Source organism: Trachurus japonicus, chromosome 10 (genome assembly GCF_045865225.1).
Source record: "Trachurus japonicus isolate A0001 chromosome 10, Traja_1.0".
Classification (NCBI taxonomy): Eukaryota; Metazoa; Chordata; class Actinopteri; order Carangiformes; family Carangidae; genus Trachurus; species Trachurus japonicus.
The window spans coordinates 38,389,482-38,402,510 of record NC_140916.1 but is presented as its reverse complement, the minus strand read 5'-3'; the positions used below and the strand labels follow the sequence as shown (position 1 = coordinate 38,402,510).

Genomic DNA, 13,029 nt, shown 5'->3' with positions numbered 1-13,029 from the left:
ATTATTGCAATAATAATAAACATACATTTACATAAACCAAACATATTTGTCCACTCCCATGTTGAGAAGATTATTAAACACTTTAAAAAATAAATCCCTCTTCCAGCACATTTAAAGCAGTTAAAAAAAGACATTATTTGCTATTAATCTTGAATAACCTGTGGACCATAATGTGTTTAATCATGATTAAAAACTTAAATTTTTGTTTTTTTGTAATTACATATTTCATTAAAATATATTGCATTTTTAAGTATAATACCATTATAACTATGACCATATAGCACAGTGAATGTGTGTGCAGGTGAATCCAGTACATGTGGTGGTCTCCTATTGATGAGTAGCTGAGTGATCAGAGTCCATGTAGTGTCCAGGACCAGGTGCTGGAAGCTGCTGTTGACTGTGTGAATGTGTCTGTGCTGTTTCTCAAACTTCAGATGATCAGGTGGTGAAGCCGGTGGTGAGCGTGTACCCAGCAGCTCCCAGCAGCCACCTGGGGGGGAGGAGCTCCCTGCTGTGTGTGGCCTCAGACATGTCTCCTCCTCTGGTCCAGTTCTCCTGGAAAAGACAAAACGGGAAGGGTACTCCGGAGGAGCTGCCTCCTGCTGAGGGAGAGCGGCTGGAGCACACAGAGTCAGGACGCTCCGTCTCCATCTTGCTGATCCACCAACCAGAGAAGAGCTCGTACCACTGCCACGTCAAACACGAGGGGGGCACGGTGGAGGCCCAAACACAAGGTGATGGAGGCTTGGTGATTCAGCTTCATGTGGACAGAACAGCACAGCACTGACATTTGACTCCTTCTCTGTTTCAGAGGTTGGAGCTCCAGCAGCCCCCTGTCCTCCAGGGAGACAGCCGGAGACAGTGGTACCTCCGCACCAAGCTGACTGTAAGATCACCTGCTGCCTCTCTACAATGACAGCTCCAATGTTGTGCTGCAGTTAGGGCCCAATATCAGTCTGTTCACTCTCTGCTCATCATGCCACATTCCAACACACACTCCCTGATCCTGTCAGTGTCTAACAAGGCAAAGCAAGGCTATTTTATTTGTATAGCACCGTTTTTACAAACAGTTTGTCTCAAAGGGCTTTACATGGCATCATAACAACATCCTCTCCATGGAAAACCCTTTTAACAGGGAAAAATCGGAGAAACCTCAGGGTGAGCAACAGAGGACGGGCAGACGACGTGCAATAGATGTTGTTACAGACAAGAAAACAGTTTACAACAGAGAATGTGAGAAACATGGAAATGTTAAGAAGAGCTGAAGGAGGAAGCTCCTGGTAGGCAAGGGAGACAGGGAGAGCAGGCCAGCTTAACGGGAGGACTGGATGGCAGACTGGTTCATGGGAAGGAAGGGCAGGCCGGTTTAACAGCAGGGGAAGGTGGGGTGGGGTGTGGGGGGAGGGGGTGGTGGAGAGAGATGGAGCTCCGGTGGATCTGTGGAAACGCAGAGAGAGTGCGAGACACCAAGGCCAAACTACAAAGTGCAGCAGAAAATGGTAATGACAGTTCAAAATGTGCGGAGAGAAGAGGAGAGGAGAGGAGAGGAGAGGAGAGGAGAGGAGAGGAGGGGAGGGGAGAGGAGAGGAGAGGAGAGGAGAGGAGAGGAGAGGAGAGGAGAGGAGAGGAGAGGAGAGGAGAGGAGAGGAGGGGGCTCCATGTAACCAGATGTGTCCCCCAGCAGTCTAAGTCTATAGCAGCGTAGCTATAAAATGGTTCAGAGCTACCTGAACCAGCCCTAACTAAAAGCTCTGTCTTAAGTCTAGACTTAAATGTAGTTAGAGTGTCTGCCTCTTTGACCCATGGGGAGAGCTGGTTCCACAGTAAAGGAGCCCGGTAACTGAAGGCTCTACCTCCCAGTCTGTTTTTAGAGATACTGGGAGTCACTAACAGACCTGCGTTCTGGGAGCGGAGTGCTCTGGTAGGACAGTAAGGAATGATTAGTTCTTTCAGATAGGATAGAGCTTTATCATTAAAGCAGAAGTAAGTGGTCCGGTCGTTTTCGCTAATGCTGCGTTCCAGGCAGGCTTTTGAAACCGTAAATTATAGCTTCAAGTCACAACTTACGACTTTGTAGCGTTTCGGGCAACCCACTCGTGTTTCTCCGACCTGTTTTACCTGTGAAAGTCACTATAACGGCCACTCGTAACTTCTGACCCGTGAACTCGTACCAGATCGAACTGGTACCACTTCACAGGTCGGAAAAACACGAGTTACGAGTTTCCTTGAACGCACCATAACAGTCCTCGTCCCTACGTCACCACATTCACGGCGTTCCTTGGCTGCACACACAGCCCTGCATGCCGTTCTCTCTCCTCATTGGATAAAAACTGTAGGATACGATAAATGTTTTCTCCTGGGCTCAGAGCAGAGCAGAGTGACTGACAGACCCGTGTTTCGGTCCAAACACTCTATGTAAGTGATTGCTGTCGGAAGATACAACTATTTAAGACTTATATTAACACAAATATATCACTTACTTCTGCTTTAAGGTCAAAGGTCACATTTAACTTGTTCTGGAGTCCTCAGAAAATCAGTGAATTGATAACCACCTGTGTCTTTTAACATTTGGTCCATGTTATGGTGGAGTGATTTGAATAGTTGAGAAGAAGGTGATGGAGGCTTGGAAACTGTGTTGTCCAGCTTCATGTGGACACTCTGTCACAGAGAACACTGACTGGTTTCTCTTGAATCCTTTTCTGTTGCAGTGGTTCCCCTGGATCCTCTCCAGCCTCAGTGCAGGGTGAAGCTGCTCTGTCTGCTCTACACGGTGCTGATAGTGAAGAGTCTGCTCTACTGCTGTGGACTCTCTCTGCTGAGGTGCCTCAGAAACACGGAGCCGTCCCCCAGCTCAACACAAGCAGACTGACTTGTTTCGTCTTTCTCTCCATCATCTCATCACTTACTCTCATTTTTCTCTTTGATCACAGATTGGAAATTTAAATCACATAAATCTTTTATTCACTGTTCAAATTAAGTCAGTGTGCAAACATAAAAATGTACACACATTTACACTTTATTATGTTACAACTTTTTTTTTTATCATTGTCTAACGTCTAACTGTCTCTTTGATTGTGTGTTTTATTAGCCATTTTCATAGTGATTCTTGTGATAGTATAACATTTAGTTATATTGCCAGAAGCATATTGCATTCACTTAAAAGAAAAGCTGTTTCTTTTTTATATTACATTATTTGTCACATTTATTATTTTAGAAAAGTGGTGGGTTTACGTTTCAAAGGAGAACTGTGCAAGTCCGCTCGCTTTTCTGCTGTTTCGGTTACGCTCCTCTCGCCCATGTGCATTTGTTTACAACAAAAATGGCGAAAATTCAATAAATGTAGGTGGATAACGTTACATAACATATACAATGTTACAGTGTGTGTGTTTGTGTAGTCTTAACCGTCATGAACAAAAGATTACGGGTTCTGGAGCGCGTTTGTGTTGCGGTGTGCAGAGACGAGAGCTGGGACACCGGGGCGGCGACCGAGTAACTACACTGATGTTGCAAGGTTGGAAGGCAGAGAGTCTCCGTTGTCACTCGTAACAAGTCACAAATCATGTAGTTAACGATCACAATTACTCCGGAGCTTTTTAATTAAGGTAAAAATGTAGCATAGCCACGGGAGAAATCCTGCTTAGTTCCTCATTCATTTAAATATACAGCAAACAAATAGTTTCCTTTAAATATTAATCCTGCTCTGATATTTTGACACTCTGAAGTGGTGTTCTGTAATAACATATTCTTCTTTCAATATCAGTCTGAATTTACAGGGAACAAAGTGAAAATGAGATAAAATTGTGGACTTTTCCTTTGAAAATCTACATCAACTTGCAAATTATACTATTTAATTAGTTTTGGAAGGTCACCTTTATTTTGAAATCACTCCTTACACGCTCTTACTGTAGTAAATAAATGTACCACAAAACAATGCCAGGGCTAGCTTGACTGTATCTTTCAGAGTGGAGGCTGTGATGACCATAGACATACAATTTTGTAGATAGCCTATGTATAATTTATAATATTTTATATATTATAGGAGCTTGACTGCAGCAGTTAAACTTCACTTGCAGGTGAGAGCTTCTCATAGGATTTTGAAATCATGTTTAGTCAGGAGAAATATTATTTAGAAAAAAAAGGAGAAATAAATCACCTTGAAAAGCAGAAAATAATTAATTACTCCAAAAAACAGAAAAGTATTTTTATTGAATGAAATATGCTTCTGTATGGTTCCCTGCTTTGTAAATATTAAAAATTTTCTTTTGATACCTCCAGCACCTTGGCAGAGAGCCAGCCGGGTGAAGCGGCAGCCCCCTTTTTGCATAATCGTTTTTCAAAGAAAATCAAATGTATGTTTTGATTCACAGGTTAGGTAACAATATGTATTACGTAACATATACTGTATGTTTGCATTTTTACTAATCAAATATAATATTCAAGTATTTTTGTCTTTATTTCATTTCAATTTTTATTTGACATGAGTACATTAAAGGAGGATGAAACTTATCTTACTGTTTATTTAATTCTCTGTTTTTAGGTTGTTCATGCATGTTGTGGGTTTGTCAATTTCATTCGTTGTCACATTTTCAACATTAAGTCACAGTGTCTCTGTATTAACAACCTGATTGTTACAAATATACAAATATTTTCACTATGGTTGTAAGCATGTGGAAAAAGATGTAAATATGACCTTGCAGCTTAATTAGGATACATCTTAATAGACTTGATCTAAAACAGCCAACACAAACACTGCTTCACACAGTAGGCCTACGTTTGGTTATGTCTCTATCATTACGCTTTAACAGGAATGTGAAGCTCATTTTCGGCCTACATCGTACAGACTACCCCCAAGTCTATGAACAAACTAACTAAACTATGTCACACTCCAACAAGGAAATGTGAGAATTATGTTAAACCAAAAAAAGAAATTGCTATAATAGTCTTTTATTCACAGTGTATGATATGTACAATAGAAATGATCTATATCACCAAGCAAATTCCAAGAAATTAGCTGCAGTTTGTCTCTCAATTACCCTTGAACTTGACAGTCCTCCAATCATCATGCAGAAGCCCAGTGTCGGCCCCACCCACTGCTCCATTCACACACAGAGATGCTGACAAAATTGCAGTGTTTATCCAAGTTTCTAGTTTCTATACGCTTGCTCATTTAAGGCCATGGAAACTGAGCTTCAACAGGTTTAATGCACTGAGACTGTGCACTAAACAGTGATAAGAAGATGATTCTGAACCAACTCATGTTCTAACACATTTTTAGTCAATGAAATGTCAACACAACAGTTTATATTTGACCATTTATTATTTGACTTGAGGGCAAGCAGAGCTTCCCTCGTAGCAATCACCCCTGAAGTGTACTGAGATGATTTACAGTTAGTGATGTTTCTGTAACGTTACACAGATGCTTCCTGAGTCTTGAACAGAGTGGATGGTTGTAGCTGTCGTGGTGTTCATCAGAGTGAAGCCACAGCTCAGGGTGTGGAGGCTGCAGAGCTGAAACCACACAGCCTGAGTGCTGCAGGGGAGGAAGTGTCGATTCACTGTCAGCAGTTTTTTTTATGAGTTTTAATAACCACTGACAACAGATTCATATCTGCTGCTCTACATTCACACTCATGCCCCCCACCCTCCACAATCACACACCGTTTGTAGTTTGTCTGTTGGTGACACTTTTGTTCCACTGAGCCCAGAGACCCATGAACATGTCAGTTAACCCACAACACAGCACAACACCTTTAATGTTTTATAGCCTGACATCTCTGTTCTTGTTTCTTCAGTCAAAAACTTTTCTGTACATTTTCTTGATGTACAGCAGTCAGGACAGTGGCAACCTAATGAATTTGCAGACATGGTTTAGTTTCTACTTGTCGCTCCAATGTTGAACAATAATAATAACAGTAATAACTAGAAAATTTCCTCTGGGAAAGCCACGGAAGCTACGGCCGGTTTTGACATATCTGTCAACATGGGAATCAAACCCACGATCTTAAGGTCAAGACAGAGCTAATCAGACCACATGATCATCTTTCTATAAGCACTGATATGGAGGAGCTGTAACCACATTAGGTTACCTGTGTGTGTGTGTGTGTGTGTGTGTGTGTGTGTGTGTGTGTGTGTGTGTGTGTGTGTTCGTACATGTGCATTGGACTTAGAAAGTAAAATAGATAAGCACCACACAGAGCAGGAGCAGAGAGATTTGAGCTCGGTGCAGCTTCCGACCAACAGCCCAGAAAAAGGGAACCGTACCTCTTATCAGAATGTGGTCAAGATTTCCTGGGCAAGAAGTCCTTCCTGGGCGTGCCAATGTGCATTAAATGTTTGTAAGGCAAACACTTTTCTCACAGTTGCAAGTTAGAAAAAGGGGTCATTTCTGTTTTTCTCAGAAAAACAGCTCCAACTTTTGTTTTGAAGTCAATGAGCCACTGGAGCGGATCTAGCTGCACAAAGAGGCTCCGTAATACATTTCTGTAAGTCTGTCTGCTGTTTTGAGCACATCATATGAGACAAGACAAGTGTGGCTACAAATGGTGAGGAAATCATTTGTCTAGAGTTTAATTTGTGGCCGTGCTGACAGTTTATCCAGAAAAAAATCCAGAATGTTTTTTCACTCTCTTTCACTCTAACGATGATGTCACACACTCTAAGTTCAGCTCGTTAGACGCAATACACAACCATCATAAAGTTGGATTTTGTCAAAAAATGTAATGATTTTAAAACTGACAAATATCTGGAACTGTTGAAGATATCAATAAGATGAGTTATACGGGAATAGATTAAAAGTTTGTCTACAGTTTAAAAGTCAAATAGGGTCTGTGGGAGAAAGTATGCTGAAGTTTTAGAGGTTCAAAGAAGTAAGAAGATTTGAAGAGTTTTCAATGCATTCCTATGGGAGAAAAATTGCAGAAAAAGTTAAATATTTTAAAAAAAAGTATAAATAGTATGAAAGAGAAAAGATATAGCAACACTCTCCTGAAAAAGCTGCATGTTTTGATGTATGAATTGTTGAAATAGCACAAAGTATGAAGGAGGAGTTAAACGCAGAAAAAGAGCGGAACAAGTAAATTTAAAGAAACAAAATGGGCGAACCGAATAACATTAGTGTCACACTAATAAGAAAAAATCCACACAATAACAGTGTCAAAATGTCACCAGTGCTGCAGGCACTGGTCACTGCAGCTATTTCATAGCTGTTGGGACCAGTGCCCGGTGCGATGGCCCGTGGCCCTAATAATAATATGGTGGTGGTGGTTGCGTTGTTCAAAACACCTTCCAAAAAGCATTTAAATTTAAAAACTTTGAAAAAACAAAGTCAACGGTACGTGCTACAGTTTTGAAACTTTCACCAACATGTAGCCCAGATACTGGTGAAACCTTTTTGCACAAATTATGAAGTCCATCACGATTTTTTTTTTTTTCAAAAACTGTAAAACTTATTAAACCTATCACCTCCCACAAATTTTGCTCAATTGTCACCAAACTTGCCACAGACAACATTCTGAATTCTGCTCTCATGGGAACAACTACAGCCAATGTAAGAGTGGCATTTTTAAACATCAAATTTTCTTTTGTGAAGCAAAACACTTATCATTAAAAACAAATCACCAACATTCCCATGCTGTCTAGATGCAATTTATGTATTATCAGATTTTTGTTTAGTTAACAGAATTTCTGACATTTTGACAATTTTTGAAATGCTTTGACAACTGCTGCCTGAGTCTACTTGAGAAGAGACATCTCAACAACAGTGAATGGCTTACACAATTTGTAAAGCCACTGTGCACTTGCCAATTAGTTCAGTGTGATAGACTATGGTCTTTGGTTCCAGAAGTTGTGGGTTCAAGGCTCAACTGATGTGAACACTTTAAAGTCAACTGGCTTTTCTTCCTATTCTCCTGTTTGTTGTTCAGAATTTGCCTAAATTAGCCCGGACCCGACCCATTGCTTTGAGTTTTGAAGAAGTACTAGAATTATGTGTACATCTGCTCAAAATGTTCAACCACATTCTTCACAGTGAATTACAGTAGCGTGCTTTTTTTCAAAGTTTTTTGACTTTAAAAATGTGTAAAAGGGGAATTATGCAAGTCCAGTTGATTTTTCACTGTTTTATTGGATATATAAACATGAATTACATTACACAAGCAGCAGAAAAATAAATGTACAACTCCTGTAACTGATTAAAATGAGAGAAAAGAACTTTGTTCTCAGAAAAGTTAAAGAAAATACATCACAGCAAAGAACACATTAGTTTATTATGAAGACGTTGACAGACGGTAGGTGCCGAGGTTAATATCTGATTTAGATCTGCTAATTCATCTTGTCTCAGAGGAATTACACACAGCTCATCTTCAGACAGGAATCTCACTCAGCATGTTTGCTGAAGGTGTTTCTGAAGATCCTGAGCAGAGAGAGTCCACAGCAGTAGAGCAGACTCTTCACTATCAGCACCGTGTAGAGCAGACAGAGCAGCTTCACCCTGCACTGAGCCCGGAGAGGATCCAGGAAAACCGCTGCAACAGAAAAGGATTCAAGAGAAACCAGTCAGTGTTCTCTGTGACCGTGTCCACATGAAGCTGAATCACCAAGCCTCCATCACCTTGTTGTGTTTGGGCCTCCACTGTGTTCCCCTCATGTTTGACGTAGCAGCGGTATTTATAGGAGCTCTTCTCTGGTTGACGGATCAGCAAGATGGAGACGGAGCGGCCTGACTGTGTTAGCTCCAGCTGCTCTCCCTCAGCAGGAGGCAGCTCCTCCAGAGGACCGTCCTCCTTCTGTCTTTTCCAGGAGAACTGGACCAGAGGAGGAGACATGTCTGAGGCCACACACAGCAGGGAGCTCCTCCCCCCCAGGTGGCTGCTGGGAGCTGCTGGGTACACGCTCACCACCGGCTTCACCACCTGCTCATCTGAAGTTTGAGAAGCAGCACAGACACATTCACACAGTCAACAGCAGCTTCCAGCACCTGGTCCTGGACACTACATGGACTCTGATCACTCAGCTACTCATCAATACAGCACAGAGACCACCACCTGTACTGGATTCACCTGCACACACATTCACTGTGCTGTATGTCATGGTTACAGATGATGTTTATCAGATTCAACAAAGTCAAACATGGAAAAACACTATTTAAATTATTTATGTACATATTTCACCTTTATAGCTGAGATCATGTCTTCACAATATTACATAATGAATATATTCATTATATTTTAAATGAAAAACACGTGTTTACTATTAAGAAAAATACAAAGTTACTAAAATCTATTCAGTATTAACAACATAATAAATAAGATCACCAGATGTTATTGCTAATATGTAAAACACAACACAAAATATTGATGATGATAATATGTTATGACAATATTAAATCAGAAATTGGTGAGCATATTTTCTAACATCAGACCACATTTAGGTATGATTTCTGTGCGTGGCCATTTACAAATATTTTATTTCTTGATAATAAATTTAGTTTTGTATCAGCTAAATTTATAGTAAATTTATAGTCGCATGATTTTAAATATTTAACCTCTCTCAATTTTAGATTAATACACTAATAAACTAAATTGATGTTTAAATTTAAAAAAGAGTCACAGTCGCATAAAATATTGGAACAATTCTACCAACCCAACCCACTAAATGTGTACAATGAAAACTAAACTAACTAATAATATTTCTCTTTATATTATTACCAACATTATTTCATGAATCTACTGTTAACTTGCTTCAAAACTGTCTCCTATATGATTTTATAACTATCTATTTACCAAAATGAAGTGTTTTTATATTTAATAAACAGTTTTAAAATTATACAATTATATTTACTGTTCCTTGCTAAAGTCAACTGAGCAGTAAAATCCTTCATGAAGAAGTTAACTGATTTGAGGAGGAGAGAGAAAAGAAAAGCTGTGTGATGGTTGATGAAGCAGCAGCTGATGAGAATCCAGACTCAGACTTTTTTTTAAAACTCAAACGTTTTGGCTGCTGCAGAAAGAAAAAGATTCCTTCTGCCGTTCAGAGATTTAAACATCTTTTAACTCATAATTGAACTGTGTCATTGTAGAATGGCTGCATTGCAACTCTGAACAAACTAGTCTGAAGGTGCACAAACTGACTTTCAAGACATTTTAACTTCTTCAACAAAACAACTGAAGGGAAATAAAAATAAAAAAAAGATTCTTACCTATTACGTATAGTTTAGTTCCAGAGCCAAAGATGTAGTCGCTACCACCTCCTCCACAGTGAGAGAGACTCATACAAAAACCAGTCTGCTGCTGAATGTGTCAGCTGAGGTGAACCAGTCCACATTATGAACCAGGATCAGGTTTCAGCTCCATCATGTGTTTCTCTAACGTTCACATCAACACAACTGTCTCTTCCTCCCTTTCTTTTTTGGCGTCAACATACGTATATTCACATTTGAATTGGTCCAGAGACCTTCATGTTCCCCTCAGGAAGAACTATAAGAACTTCACTAGCCGTGTTTCCACTGCAGGAGTTCCTGGTAAAGGGAGGGGGTAGGAACTACAGGAACCGTCCTCTCACTCGGCCTCTCAGTGGTCGTGTTTCCACTGCAGAGTCGGACCCCGCGGCGACGTCATGAGTTTCGATCGCCGCTGTGCGTTTCGACCGTGACGTCACCCAGGCAGGTCACAAGCACATGCACAAAAATCATAACAACAACGGAGAAGGATGGAAGGAGCTGAGGCGGTAGGCGCGTTTCTGGTGTGTGTGTTTGTGCGCATGGCGGCTGATTGTAATCCTGCTTGAGTTTTTTTTTTTTTTTTTTAACTTTTCACGGCATTGTTTCACGGCGTGATGGATCCCCAGTGTGTCGAGGTGCGCTGATATTTTCATTTAGCCGCGATGACTCAAACCCCCTCTGAATCTCCTCGGTGCTGTAGACTGCAATCAATGTCTGCACCTCACCGTCGCTCCATTTGTCGTACATCTTCCTGCTGTTTTCTTGTTGTTTACAGCGGTGTCTGCTAGGCTAATGCTCCCCTTCTGCTCCCCCTTTTAAAAATGCCGGTTGTTTTGGTGCTTTCTGGTAGCGTCAGAGCTGCTCTAGCTTTAGCCAATCAGCGCCGGGTTAACCTCGAGCCCCACCCAGGAGCTTTTCAGGGCCGAACGGAGTACCTACCCTGGAGTAGGTACTCCGTTGGCCCCCGTAAAAGTTCCTGTAAATGGCCCTGTGGGGGAGGTTCCTGCAGTGGAAACACGCACCTACGGGGCTGGCCCCGTAAAATTACCTCAAAGTTCCTGCAATGGAAACGCGCCTACAGTTGCTCTGATTTTTCATTCTAGGGCCACCATCAGGTCACATTTGAATTTGTCCAACACTTTGGTTTGTTATCAATCACCTGAAATGACGTTATGCAGCCTCAGCTGCTCTTTGTTTTAAAGGGATACGCCAACATTTTTTTTTTACGTGTCTTGCCTCACTCCCGAGTCCATGACCAGCAGATAGACACCATCCTTTTGACCGTGCGTGCAGTAACAAGGGAGAGCAGTAACAAGGGAGAGCCCATAATTAGCTTAGCTCAAATGCTGGAAGTGTATAGGTGTTAGCCTGTCTCCACCTAAAGTCATCAGAGAAACTCTTCAGCAACTCTAAACGGACCGATCTTTGTCTCAGAGCTGACAAAACTCTCCGGTAAGGCATCTTGAGCGGTCAAATGTCGCTAATAGGACAAGATCGGTAAAAACGGAGGGTTCAAGCAAAGACGGTTTATTTTGATTCAAGCTAGCTACATCGAGCTTCCTATTTCAAAGTAAAAGCACAAATTCTATCGTCATGGTTTTCTGTATGTAAAGGGCAACAGGTGTTTTATTTTGTGAAAGTAACCGGAAGTGCGTTGGTCACAACAGCTAGCTTGAGTAGCGCTGAATTCGTCCGAACAAAATTGTAAACAGCTGGTATTTAGACACGACACACTGCTGATCTAAACGGCTGCTTTCTCGCCTAAACATGTTTGAAATGTTGATAAAGTGATATATTTACAGAGTTTAGAGCTAAAATGAAATCAGCTTCTGACTGCTAATTTCGGCTCAGGTAGGAGGCAGGCTAACACTACCTATACACTTCCAGCGTTTGAGCTAAGCTAATTACGGGTGATACGGCTCTATCTCCCTTGTTACTGCACGCACAGTCGAAAGGATGGTGTCTATCTGCTGGTCATGGACTCGGGAGTGAGGCAAGACACGGAAAAAAATGTTGGCGTATCCCTTTAAGTCATTAGTAGTTCACATTTGCATGTTCAAGTTCAAGGATTCTTTATTGTCATCATGCATACATGTAACGAAAATTACCTTCGGGTTCCTCGCATAAAAGACACCACAAGGCAAACATACTTTAGAAAAGACAAACACACTATAAATAAGATAGATTATGTAAAACAAATCTGTGCAATAAAAACACTGGAAACATGGCGTAGCAGTAGGTCGATGTCATGGCTAAAATGCATCAAGACTCCCATATGTTTAATTGGTAAACTCAATGTTTCCACCAAAGTGGTCTTCCTCAGGCAACTAGAGAAATAGCGTGACAGGTAGCAGGTACAGCTTGAAGGCCTGATGGCATCACACCTCTGTCACTGGACGGGCAGGCTTCAAGTTGGCCAATTATAAGCCACTTAGTATCCACAGAGGTGTACAATAAATGTTACACAACACAATACACAATATACTACTAAAGGTATACACAAAAACATGAGATTACAGTCAATATCAGAACAAAACAACAAAATATAAAGTCTGATGAACACTATTTGGAGGTTTAAGACACCCAATACCATTTCACAAGAAGGGCCTAATGTCTAAGTCCTCATTAATTAAGCTGACTGTTTTCTCTTCACCTTAGCTTCAGTATTTCTTTATAATATCTGATATTAAAAAAAGAATACATAAATTGATATCAAAGAAAAGTCTGATGTGGAGGTGAAGTGTGTGAACCTGGGCTGTGGTTTACTGCTCTGACTGTTTGACATGTGTTGATCTGGAGGTTTTTGTTCAGGC

At 41.0% G+C, this 13,029-nt stretch overlaps 2 protein-coding genes across 2 annotated transcripts; one reads left to right on the top strand and one right to left on the bottom strand.

The window, feature by feature from the left end:
- Positions 1 to 386: 386 nt before the first annotated feature.
- On the top strand, positions 387 to 2,869 carry LOC146980408 (uncharacterized). Its single transcript, XM_085788666.1, has 2 exons — positions 387 to 734; positions 2,709 to 2,869. Exons 1-2 carry the CDS (start codon positions 530 to 532, stop codon positions 2,867 to 2,869), a joined length of 366 nt encoding a protein of 121 aa, XP_085644792.1. The 5' UTR covers positions 387 to 529.
- Positions 2,870 to 8,276: 5,407 nt separating this feature from the next.
- LOC146980407 (immunoglobulin lambda-1 light chain-like) lies at positions 8,277 to 10,400 on the bottom strand. Its single transcript, XM_085788796.1, has 3 exons — positions 10,196 to 10,400; positions 8,609 to 8,917; positions 8,277 to 8,522 (listed from the first exon to the last, which is right to left on the bottom strand). Exons 1-3 carry the CDS (start codon positions 10,266 to 10,268, stop codon positions 8,374 to 8,376), a joined length of 531 nt encoding a protein of 176 aa, XP_085644922.1. The 5' UTR covers positions 10,269 to 10,400; the 3' UTR covers positions 8,277 to 8,373.
- Between the last annotated feature and the right edge of the window lie 2,629 nt (positions 10,401 to 13,029).

Coding starts and splice junctions, on each gene's coding strand:
- LOC146980408 (XM_085788666.1), top strand. CDS start 530: ATGTCTCCTCCTCTGGTCCAGTTCTCCTGGAAAAGACAAAACGGGAAG. Junction 735..2,708: donor GGTGGAGGCCCAAACACAAG/GTGATGGAGGCT, acceptor TTTCTGTTGCAG/TGGTTCCCCTGGATCCTCTC.
- LOC146980407 (XM_085788796.1), bottom strand. CDS start 10,268: ATGAGTCTCTCTCACTGTGGAGGAGGTGGTAGCGACTACATCTTTGGC. Junction 8,918..10,195: donor AACTAAACTATACGTAATAG/GTAAGAATCTTT, acceptor CTCAAACTTCAG/ATGAGCAGGTGGTGAAGCCG. Junction 8,523..8,608: donor GGAGGCCCAAACACAACAAG/GTGATGGAGGCT, acceptor TTTCTGTTGCAG/CGGTTTTCCTGGATCCTCTC.